Source organism: Carcharodon carcharias, chromosome 16 (genome assembly GCF_017639515.1).
Source record: "Carcharodon carcharias isolate sCarCar2 chromosome 16, sCarCar2.pri, whole genome shotgun sequence".
Lineage (NCBI taxonomy): Eukaryota > Metazoa > Chordata > Chondrichthyes > Lamniformes > Lamnidae > Carcharodon > Carcharodon carcharias.
In genome coordinates, this window is record NC_054482.1 from 85,242,383 (window position 1) to 85,254,982 (window position 12,600).

General features: G+C 43.0%; 1 protein-coding gene across 5 annotated transcripts in view; it reads left to right on the forward strand.

Moving 5' to 3' along the window:
• The window catches only part of zswim5 (zinc finger, SWIM-type containing 5), a 252,422-nt gene that overhangs the window by 150,772 nt on the left and 89,050 nt on the right, over positions 1-12,600 (forward strand). For 4 of the 5 annotated variants that reach the window (XM_041207622.1, XM_041207626.1, XM_041207625.1 and 1 more), the window contains one exon: positions 12,216-12,572. The exons of the other annotated variant lie outside the window; for it this stretch is intronic. In XM_041207622.1, coding sequence (XP_041063556.1) covers positions 12,216-12,572 — 357 coding nt within the window. The remainder of the gene's footprint in view (positions 1-12,215; positions 12,573-12,600) is intronic. 5 annotated transcript variants of the gene reach the window in all.

Sequence of the window (12,600 nt, forward strand, 5' to 3'; positions counted from 1 at the left end):
TACAGCTATAACATTGGCACCTCCCTGGCAATGTGGAAAACTGCCCAGGTACGTCCTATCCACAAAAAGGACAAATCCAACCCAGCCATTACTGCCCCTTTAGTCTACTCTCAATCATTGGTAGAGTGATGGAAGGGGTTGTTGATGGTGCTGTCAAGCGGCACTTACTCAGCAATAACCTGTTCACTGACGCTCAGTTTGGGTTTTGCCAGGACCACTCAGCTCCTGACCTCATTACAGCCTTGGTTCAAACATGGACAAAAGAGCTGAACTGAAGACGTGAGGTGAGAGTGACCAACCTTGAGATTAAGGCATCATTTGACCAAGTGTGGCATCATGGAGCCCTAGAAAAACTACAGTCAGTGGGATTCATGGAGAAGATTCTCCATTGGTTGGCATCATACCTAGCATAAAGAAAGGTGGTTGCAGTTATTGGAGGTCAATCATCTCAGTTCCAAGACATCACTGAAGGAGTCCCTCAGTGTCCTCGGTCCAACCATCTTCAGCTGCTTCATCAATGACCTTCCCTCTGTCATAAGGTCAGTTGTGGGGGTATTTACTAATGATTACACAATCTGTGTGCCATTAGCAGCAACTCAGATAATGAAGCAGTCCATGTGCATACGCAGCAAGATGTGGACAACATTCAGGCTTGGACTGACAAGTAGAAAACAATAGTCATGCCACACAAGTGCTAAATAATGACCATCTCCAACAAGACAGAATCCAACCATCCCCTTAACATTCAATGGCATTACCATTGCCAAATCCCCCACTATCAGCATCTTCAGGGTTACCATTAATCAGAAAATGAACTGGACCAGCCATATAAAATCTGTGGCTACAAGAGAAGGTCAGAGGCTGGGAATTCTCCAGTGAATAACTCACCCCAACTCCACATATCAGGGGTCTGATGGAATACTTTCCACCTGCCTGGATGAGTGCAGCTCCAACAGCGCTCAAACTTGAGTATTGCTGGAAAGAGAGACATGTTTTATCGAAGTTTTTCATCTTGCACTCATCAGGACAATTTGAAAGAAAATAACAATGTCAGGGGAAACAACATATTTATACTCTATGAGAAGCGAGTGCTGATTGGTTGCCAAGTGGGCTCTGGTAGAGGTATTATCATGGAGAATGCATCAGTTGATGGTGACTGACACCATCCAGGACAAAGCAGCCCGCTTGATTGGCACCCCTTCCACAAACATTCACTCCCTCCACCACCAATGCACAGTAGCAGCACTGTGTACCATCTACAAGATGCACTGCAGGAACTCACCAAGGCTCCTTAGATAGCACCTTCCAAACTCACAACCACTTCCATCCAGAAGGCCAAGGGCAGCAGATACATGGAACACCATCAGCTGGTAGTTCCCCTCCAAGCCACTCACCATCCTGACTTGGAAATATACCGTTCCTTCACTGTCGCTGGGTCAAAAACCTGGAACTGCCTCTCTAACAGCACTGTGGGTGTACCTACACCACATGGACTGCAGTGGCTCAAGAAGGCAGCTCACCACCACTTTCTCAAAGGCAATTAGGGATGGGCAATAAATGTTGGCTTAGCCAGTGAAGCCACATCCCTTGAAAGAAATTTTTATAAAGTTAACTGCCAAGCATTGTTTGAAATTTGAATTCTGATTGGTCAATGCATTCCCCTGGCTGTCACTTATTTTGTTTAGCTGATACAGGCTCAATGTGTACATGTTCATTCTGTCTACAAAGAACAGGGCCCTGTGTACTAATAAACGTTGTTTCCAGCACACACAAGTGTGCCATATTGTGAGCCCGTCTGACTATCTTAAATTGGTTGTCAGCGTAATTCTTAGCACATTGAGGATTATTTAACAAGTGTTGTCTAATCACAGAATCACATCGAATGTTGGACACTTTTCAGTTTTGCAAGCACGGGCTGGTTGGGTACGGTCTGTACCTTGCCCGTTGCGAACAGCAGGAGGGACATGCTGTTTGATATGATCTTCCAGTCTTTTGGACATACGGCCTACATACCTAGCGTCGCACTGGCACTGAAATTCATACACCACATTACTCATTTGTGTGATAGATAGAAGCCTTTTTGGCTTGATAGCAGCGTCCTGTTGGTGGCGAATACCACTCGTGTTGCTCAAATTTTTGTGATAACCTTGCCCTTCCGTGGTAATCTGAGGTAGACTGGATGCTTTTCAGGGCTGAAAGTGATGGTCTAAGGCCTATTCATGAATTTGCATGATATACAGCATGAAATGATCTGATCAGGGTAGCCATTGTCCCACAGGATGTCTTTGATGCACCCTATTTCAGCATCAGGCTTAAATGGTGAGCAAATGGCTCAGGCTCTATTTAGGAGGTTGCTGGTAAGGCCAATTGGTGCATTCTCCATAGCAACACCTCTACCAGTCAAAGTCTACTTGCCAACCAATCAGCACTCTCTTCTCATACAGTATAAATATGTTGTTTCCCCTGACATTGTTATTTTTTTGCAAATTGTCCTGAGGAGTGCAAGACAAAAAAGCTTCGGCAACACTCGAGAAGCTTAACATCATTCAGGACAAAACAGCCCACTTAACTGACACCTCATCTACCCCTTTCAACATTTGCTTCCTCTACCGCCGATGCATAGTGGCAGCATTCTGTAACATCTACAAGATGCACTGCAGCAGCTCACTAAGGCTCCATCGGCAGCACCTTCCAAACCCATGACCTCTGCCGCCTAGAAAGACAAGGGCCATGGATTTATGGCAATACCACCACCTGCAAGTTAGCCAAGCACCATCCTGACATGCAACTATATTGCCGTTCCTTCATTAATCTCGCTGCATTAAACTATATTGCCATTCCTTCATTGTCGCCTGGAGTCCTTTTATAACATCACTGTGGGTGTACCCAAATCACATGGACTGCAGCGATTCAAGAAGGGCAATATGTGCTGGCATAGCCAGCAACATCCATTCCCTATGAAAGAATAATAAAAAAAAAATGCTGAGGATGGTGGAGGCAGGGGAAGAGGGGTTTAAGAAGCCATTTGTTGGTGTAGAAAAATAAGTCTGGGGTTATCTTTTCATTTTAGAATGATAGGTACCTAGAACTATTTTAGTCTGACAATGCCTAGGTCTGTCATATCTTGCCTTCTACCACCCTGAAAAGTAAACTTGCTCAGTTATCCTAGCACTCTGTCTTTTTCAGTTAGTTTATTACAGACTCTGGGCCGGATTTTCTGCACGCCCACCGCAAGTCAATGGACTTCTGGCTGGGGCGCCGCCTCCCTGTGGCGGGTCCCACCTGCGATGGGGCCAGAAAATCCCAGCCTCTGACATGATGCAAGGGGAATCACACTGGTGGAGAACTTTGGGAACCATGGTTCCTCCCAAGCAAGCTCCACTTATGACATGTCACGTCTCAAATTATGTGTGTATGATATCCAAAAAATGTTGTTTTCAGAATTTTTAAAATCTCTTTGCCTTTGAATAAATTAGCACTAACTGCATCCACCGTCTCCCGAGCAAATCTGTTCCATAAATTAACCACTCGCTCACTGAAAGTTGTGTCCGCAGGTTAGTTTTGTATTTACCCCTCCTCTCGGTTCTACTCTTCTGGACAAGGTGAAATAGTTGGTGCATATTATCTAGTCCTTTAAATATCCTAAAAAAGCAGCAAGTATATCGCTTCTCAACCTCTTTTCCAGTGAAAACATGTCCAATTTCCATAATCACCCATCAAAATCCAACCCATTCGTCTCTCAGTATTCAGTTGCTTTTTTCTGTATTCTTTCAATAGCTGCAATGTGTTTGTACTGTGGCAACCAGCGCAGTACACAGTTTTCTTAGTGTGGATGCGCCAATGACTTATCAGGTGACAGGATTACCTCACAATTTTGTCTAGATATTGACCTTTTGATTCATCTGAACATCTAATTTGTTTTACTTACTGCCACTCAGCATTATCACAGTTGATTCAAACTAGTGTCCATCAGGACTTCAAATCGTTTTTCATTTCCTATGCACGTTATTTTCTTTCCAGTTAAGTAAAAGTCCCTCCATAAATTTGTTGAACCCATGTGAAAGACTGTTATGTTCCTTAAGTAGCCGTGGTTTTAGCAGAGGAGAGCAGGACCAGATCGTGCTTGATGTGGTCCAGCCAGACCTGGTGACTAATAGCTAAGCCAGTTGTGTTCCGTGTTGGTTCAAGTCTGCATAAATGAAGAAAATATGTAAATGTTTGTGGGAATGGTTTTTTAGAAATGATTTCAGTTAACAATAGAATTTTGAGGGAAATTGCACAGGTCATTATAACCTGTCCACAAAAAGTAAGAGAAATCCAATCTGGCCAATTACTCCCCCATCAACCTATTCTCAATCATCAGCAAAGTGATTGAAGGGGTCATTGACAGTCCTAACAAGCGGCACTTACTCAACAAAAAAGCAGTCCCTGATGCTCAGTTTGGATTCTGCCTGAACCACTTTTCTCAAGACCTCATCAGAGCCTTTGTCCAAACATAACAAAAGAATTGAATTCCAAAGGTGAGGCGAGAGTGACTGACATCAAGGCAGCATTTGACCAAGTGCGGCACCAAGGAGCCCTAGTAAAATTAAAGTCAGTTGGGAAGCTTCTCCACTGGCTGAAGTCATATCTAGCACAAAGGAAAATGTTGTAGATGTTGGAAGTCAATCAACTCAGCCCCAGGACATCACTGTAGAAGTTTCTCAGAGTAGTGTCCTTGACCTAACCAGCTTTACCTCCTTCATCAGCGAACTTTCCAACATAAGGACAGAAGTGGGGATGTTTGCTGATGATTGCACGTTCTTTAGTCCCATTCGTGACTCCTCAGATACTGAAGCAGTCTATGTCCATATGTAGAAAGACCTAGACAACATTTTAGGCTTATGCTGGTAAGTGCCAAGTAACATTTATGCCATACTATTACCAAGCAATGACCATCACTAACAAGAGAGAATTTAACTACCTCCCCTTGATATTTTTCGGCATTACCATTGTCAAATTTCCCACCATCAACATTCCTGAGGGTCACCATTGATCAGAAGCTTAACTGCACCAGTCTCATTAAAACCTATGCTTATGAGAGCAGGGCCAGAGCTGTGTATTCTAGAGTGAGTGACTGAACTCCTGGCACCCCAAAGCCTTTCCCTAATCTACAGCAGTGTGATGGAATGTTTTCCACTTGCCTGGATGAGTGCAGCTTCCACAACACTCAAGCTCTACACCATGTAGGGCAAAGTAACCTACTTGATTGGCAAAAACCCTCCACCACCTTAGATGCCAGAGTCAGGAGGTTGTGGGTTCAAGTTCCACTCCAGGTTTGAGCACAGAAATTGAGGCTGACACTTCAGTGCAGTACTGAGGGAGTGCTGTACTGGCAGAGATTCTGTCTTTTGGATGGGACAGTAAACTGTGCCTGCCCCTTCAGGTGGACATAAAAGATCCCATGGCTCTATTCAAAGAAGAGAAGGGAGTAATCCCCAGAGTCCTGACCAATATTTCTCAATTAACATCACAAAAACAAATTATATATGCAAGTTTTTCTTTTCTTAAACGCTCAGCCTCTCCAGCACTGGCACATAATGCCTGCAGAGTATGAACTATTTACAAGATGCACTACAGCATGTTGCCAAGGATTCTTCAACAGCACTTCCCAAACTCTTGACCTCTACCACCTAGAAGGACAAGGGCAGCAGGCACATGGAAACATCGCCATCTACAGGTACCCATCCATGTCAAGCAGCATCCTGACTTAACATATATTGGCATCTTTCATCTTTGCTGAGTCAAAGTTCTGGAACACCACCCAACAGCACTATGGGAGTTCCCTCACTACACAGACTGCAGCAGTTCAAGATTCTGGCTTACCACCACCTCTCCAGCAATTTAGGGATGGGCAGTAATGCTAGCCATGAAGGAATAAGCAAAAAAATTGTGGCAAATTTTTCTTACCATCTCAGCATTGATCAATTGACCAGCATTATACATCTGCCAGCTTTTCAACATGCTTTTATGGAATCCGGGTTAATGTGGGTTTACAGTTGCTGGTGTCTTTGGAAAGTATTGTTTCCTTCACTCCAATAATAAAAATATTTTCTAATGTATCTACAACATGAATTGTATGTATGCAGTGCTGTTATTGGACACGTTGTGCAAATGTACATTTTTAATACAAGAAACAGCACAGCAGCTAATTGCCTGCAGATTTCATATACATTGTGTATGTAAAACAGTGAAGTAAAACACAATAAAATAGCATAACCAATGATGAGGTGTATGTTTTCCATTGATATCACTAGCAGATCCCACTTTTATAAATTTCTGTGTATGTGGAACATAGAATAAGTGGATAAATGAGCAAAGGATCAAACTTTGGGGTCACTATTCCAGGGTCCTTTAAACTTGAAAATTACCTTCAATTTGGTGGAAATTGATAATCTTGCCTAACCTCGTCATAACAAAACAGGGAAATCCAATGTGACGTGGACCGGAGCAAAAGGTATAAAAGAAGGGAAACTATAACCTATATTTTTATTCATAATATCCTGTCTGTTGAGACTGTATTTAAAAACCTGATTCCTTCAGTCAGACAGTTTTTGCAAGTTATGGTTCCAACACTCTTTTACTTGTGTTTATTGCAAAAGGCCATTTAGATAGGTAGACCAATACTCACTTTGAACCAACACTTAACAGTAGGCATGTAATGTGTAGAATGTAATGTGGGCCTGTTGCCGCTGTTATGCCAGAAATAGTACCAGAATTCCAATGTATTGTCCTAATCTTTCTGATAAGTAAATAAGCATGATGCTGATGGACCACATATGCTGCACAAAAACTACTAATCGAGTTTATTATAAGGTTTAATTATGTAGATAATTTTTCTTGGTGTAGTGCATATTAAGTTATTGGGAACAATGAATTAAACACTAATTCAAAGCTCGAATTTGTTGACTTTTTCCAGGTAGTTGTGGTCTCGTGCAGCCCATTCATAGTGCTCTTGTTTTAAAATCTGTATTTTGCTTCCTGACTGTCCACACCAATTCCCATATACCATTTACTTTAACAAACAAGTAACTTGCTTGTAAACCTCAATTAATGATCTGACCTGGCTGCTAGCTGGCACAAGTGGTATCTATTGTTATTTCATCTTTCATGGAGAGTAGGAGGAGACGTTTGGATCTTTCCATTATCCTAAAAAAGTAATAGTGGAAATTTTAATTTGTAAGAAATTAAAAGTGGTTACATTTGTTTGAATTCATGAATGATTAGTGAATTATAGTAGTTCTTGAAGTTCCAGTTTTTAAGCAATTATTGGAGCAAGGAGTGAGACAGTCCTATACTACAGTTAAAAAAAAAAAGTATTGTTTTCAGAGTTTGCTCTGGGCTAAATTGCACATGTTCTTCCCTGATGTGTGAATATACACCTTAGCAATATTAAAATATCAGGTTAGTTGTTGTGGATATTCATAAAAGTTATGTGCTTCAAGAACTTGGTATTTTAGTGTAGTAAAGTGTGAGGGAGTTGGGCTGGGAATTTTCCTACAATGTTTGGGTTGAGTTAGGAAATTATTCCAAGAGGACTCTTCATAGGGTGTTGTGTGTTAGGGTGTTCTTAACACAGGTGCATTGTGTGGTAGTTTAGACCCTCTTCCCCCTGGTGATTACAATGCGTGGTATTCCCTAGACTTAAAGTTGAACTGTGGATTATTTGTTCCACTGGGTGTATCCAATTTGTGCTTTCCTCATTTGCTTGTCGTGGAGCTGGGGGAGGAATGCATCATCTTATTGTTGGTGGGAGTGGGGCTGCCTGTGCACTTCACAAACACTGTTTCTACCAAGACAAGCCCAACAGCTATTCAGTTGACTATGTAAAAATTACAAGGCCAGCAATATTTTTCTGGCATCCCTGGCTGTTTTATAAAGTAAAATGATGTAAAAGCATGACCAAGAAATGTGCATTTTTTTCTCATCTGCATTCGTTGATCACAAGGATTGAACTTGTTGCACAAAAACAAACTGACTTACTAATGCTCTTTAAGGAAGTAAACCTACTTTCCTTACCCATTCCGGCTGTTGTAAGACCATAAAACCATAAGACATAGGAGCAGAAATTAGGCCATTCAGCCCATTGAGTCTGCTCTGCCATTCAATCATGGCTGATAAGTTTCTCAGCTCCATTCTCCTGCCTTCTCTCCATAACCTTTGATCCCCTTACTAATCAAGAACCTATCTATCTCCGTCTTAAATACTCAATCACCTGGCCTCCACAGCCTTCTGTGGCAATGAATTCCATAGATTCACCACTCTCTGGCTAAAGAAGTTTCTCCTCATCTCTGTTCTAAAAGGTCTTCCCTTTACTCTGAGGCTGTGCCCTTGGGTCCTAGTCTCTCCTACTAATGGAAACATCTTCCCCACGTCCACTCTATCTAGGCCTTTCAGTATTCTGTAAGTTTCAATCAGATACCCCCTCATCCTTCTAAACTCCATCGAGTATAGACCCAGAGTCCTCAAACATGCTTCATACATTAAGCCTTTCATTCCTGTGATCGTTCTCTTGAACCTCCTCTGGACCCTCTCCAGGGCCAGCACATCCCTCCTGAGATACGGGGCCCAAAATTGCTCACAACATTCTAAATGTAGTCTGACCAGAGCCTTATAAAGCCTCAGCTTTTATATTCTAGTCCTCTCGAAATAAATGCCAACATTGCATTTGCCTTTCTAACTACTGACTCAACCTGCAAGTTAACCTTAAGAGAATCCTGGACTAGGACTCCCAAGTCCCTTTGCACTCCAGATTTCTGAATTCTCTCCCCATTTAGAAAATAGTCTATGCCCCTATTCTTCCTACCAAAGTGCATGACCTCACACTTCCCCACATTGTATTCCAGCTGCCACTTCTTTGCCCATTCTCCTAACCTGTCCAAATCCTTCTGCAGTCTCCCAGCCTCCTCAATACTACCTGTCCCTCCTTTGTATCATCTGCAAAATTAGCCAAAATGCCCTCAGTTCCTTCATCTAGATCATTAATGTATAAAATAAAAAGTTGTGGTCCCAACACTGAACTCTGCGGAACTCCACTAGTTACCAGCCGCCATCCTGAGAAGGACCCCCTTATCCCCACTCTCTGCCTCCTGCATGTGTAGTACCTCACCAGTGTGGTTGACTCTTAACCCTAGCCACTGAGAAGGCCTAGCAAGACACTCAATTGTTTAAAACCCTACCACTTTCTCTGGGCACTCTGAGTGAATAATAAACTATTCCATGAATGAATTTTTAAAAACATCCACTTTCACTGAAATCAGGAGCTTGCTGGAAACAATATGCTGTTTGACCCAAGGGCATGATTTGCAATACTAGCTTGATGTTTATACTAAAACGAAATCTGGATGTGAGTTTGAAATTGTTTTCTTGTTTTTTGACCTAAGCCAGAGTGATGCAGGTTCTGAAGTAGCACTTGTTGCCAAAGTTATTCATGTGGCCAAAGTACATCAGAACCTTTTTAAAAAATCTTTCTAAAGCTTTCAAAAGTGTGATGATTTACAATTCTTTCTTGTAATAGCCTTCTTGTATTCCTTCAACAACATCTAATCTTGTCAATTATAGAACCATGTGGCACAGTTTTGTACCACTGCAGAGTCCACTTGCACTGTGCTTAAATCACAAAAAGGTCACCTTATCAACTATGATGAGAAAAGTTGCTGCAGGCTAACAAGATGATTTCCATTGGGAGGACAACAAAATGACAGAGTAGAAGTTTGACCTTGTTGCACCAGTGTTGTAGGTGTTAAACTTGCATGACAGGGCCCAATTTTGGGGACCCACATCTAACATCCCAAGATCATCGAAAAGATGTCCAATGCACCATTTTTCAAGTATATGTGGCAACCATCTAAAACAAGTATCAGGACCTTGCATTTGTAAATACAGGTGTAAAGTCTGTGTTTCAGGCCCTGTTGCTGATATTGGTCTGCATTGAACACATTTACAAAGCTGCTCTTGTGAAACCAGAGGAAATAGAAGTGCTTCATCCAGCTGCACAACTGTCCTGAGTGCCACTCTCAGCACGTATTGTTCTTTTGTTCCCCTTCTCTCCACCATTGCACTCTCATCCTCCTTGGTTCTTACCTGAGAAATGTTGTCAGCAAGACAGGAAGCCCAATATTCAAATCGACAGAAGGCCAAGCTGCCGGTGCTAGGTACTAGCAGCTTGCCAATGTTAATTTGATGAATCACAAAAGCATAATCCTGCAAATGCCAGAAATCTAAAGTGAAACAGAAAATGATGGAAATGCTCAGCAGGCCTGGCAGTATCTGTTGAGTGAGAAACAATGGCCCAAATCTCCTGATCTCTGGATCACTGGAGAACGGACATATGACTGAAGATGCGCATTAAGACCCTGTGAAAGTCGTGACTTGCAGACCTCCATGGGAATTGTCTTGAAAGTTTAACCTTCCAATGGGTAATTCCCCTGCTCACTAGAGACTCCATAAATGTCTCTGACTCCGAGTTAGAGTCGGAGACTTGGGACAGTTTTGTGGTACTTACCTGGATTGTTACCCAGGAAATGTTATGCGGATTAAAACCTGGTCAGGGTAACTCCACAACTGATGCCCCCCCAACAAACAATCCAATTACCCCTTTTACCCTACCCGACCCCGTCCGACTATCCCCCTAACCTGATCTGATTACCCATTGACCACGTGACTGCCCCCTAGACCTGACCCAACTATTTTGTGGATCACCCAGCTACTCCCCCCACCTCTTCACCAACCCCACCCAACTACCCCTCAGATCTGACCCGACTACCCCGCCGACTGGACCAACTACCTCCCATGACCCCACCATTACCCACCCCCATCCTCCAATCTGACCCAGCTACCCCGCAGCCCACCCAACCGACTTGCCTACCTCCTGGCCACCTGATTACCCCCGTCCCCCAGCCAGACCTGACTATCCCCTGACCTGATTACTAACCACACACTCATCTACTCACCCATCCACTCACCAATCCACTCACCCAGCTGCTAACCCACACTCAAAAGGGGGCATATCTTTTCTGCACCCTGCTAACCCCGGCCCCCCCCCCCACCCCCCGACTCTAATCCACTCCGACAGAGTTCCATGGGATATGCTTTGCGGCACATTGCTGTGATAGTAGGGATCAGAAGATCCCAGAAGAAATGCACAGGAGTATCAGGTCGGGAGAACTTCTGCACGCAGCACCACTGCTCAGAAGAATTGTTGCATGTAATGTTTCAGGTATGTGACCTTTCAACCTGATGAAGGGTCACAGGCCTAAAACCTCAACTTTGTTTCCCTCCGCAGATGCTGCCTGACATGCTGAGCATTTATAGCATTTTCTGTTTTTATAACTTGGATGAGATCTGAATCCTAATTTGAGAAATGCCCTGTGCTTCCTGGTTCAGGTCGGCTTTGTAGCCATATCATGCCCAAAACTGGGTGCCAATGATATTCCACGCTGAGAGGTCAGAATTTTGATTGTCCTGAGGTGTCTTGGGGCATGGACAGTACAATATTTGTCCTCAGCATTTATAGTTTCAGAGAGATTAATTTTGGCTTGCAGGTTACAAAGGGATTAACTAATGGCCGTTGACATTTGAAAAGTGGAAAGAATAGTTTTCGGTGTAGTCCACCAGAAAATGCTACTGTAGTCCAATTACAGAGAACGAAAGAAGAATGATCATTTGGAATCCTTTGCAGAACGGCTATGAGGGCACAATAATGATTTCAATTGCATGGTAAAGATGGTGGTTGCAAATTAAATTTCCTGAACAACAGTGCTCCTCCTGCAGAGCCCAGCAGATACCACAAGTTTATTTTGAAAATAGGGACTGGGAAAGATGGAAGAGAGAGACTGTTGAGCGTCTGTTGGTGATCCTTTAAAGACAGCGTAATTAAACCCTGGGGAATGACGTTCAACTCTTCACTTAGGACAATTTTAGTAAAGAGCTGGACATTAAGCTAAACAGAGACCCAATAATGTCTGCCTTCCAATCTGTTCAGTAAAACTAATTTATAATAGATGATTCACGAGTGGATAACAAAACAAAGTGAGGACTCCCTAGGCACAGTTGAATGATGGTGGACAAGCCAAGGCACTGCACAAGTATTGTCATTGGTAGGTTAGTTGAAGAGAGACTCATTTGAATATTACCTCTGGTGTTAATCCACATCTTTTTTTTCCCTTCCCTGGCAGGGTTTCATCTGAGTGGAACTGTGACCGAACCAGGCACCCAATCGGAACCTGAAATGATCTACAGAGTAGCCATCAGTTTTGACCGCTGCAAGATCACTTCTGTAACATGTGGCTGTGGCAACAAGGACATTTTTTACTGCGCCCATGTAGTGGCACTTTCCCTGTACAGAATAAGAAAGGCTGACCAGGTCAAACTGCGTCTTCCCATATCTGAGACACTTTTCCAAATGAACAGAGACCAGCTTCAGAAATTTATTCAGTATTTAATCACAGCCCACCACACAGAAGTACTTCCCACAGCACAGAAATTGGCTGACGAAATCCTATCGTCCAATTCGGAGATCAACCAAGTACATGGTAACTATTGTAAGGGTCCCTTCCCCTC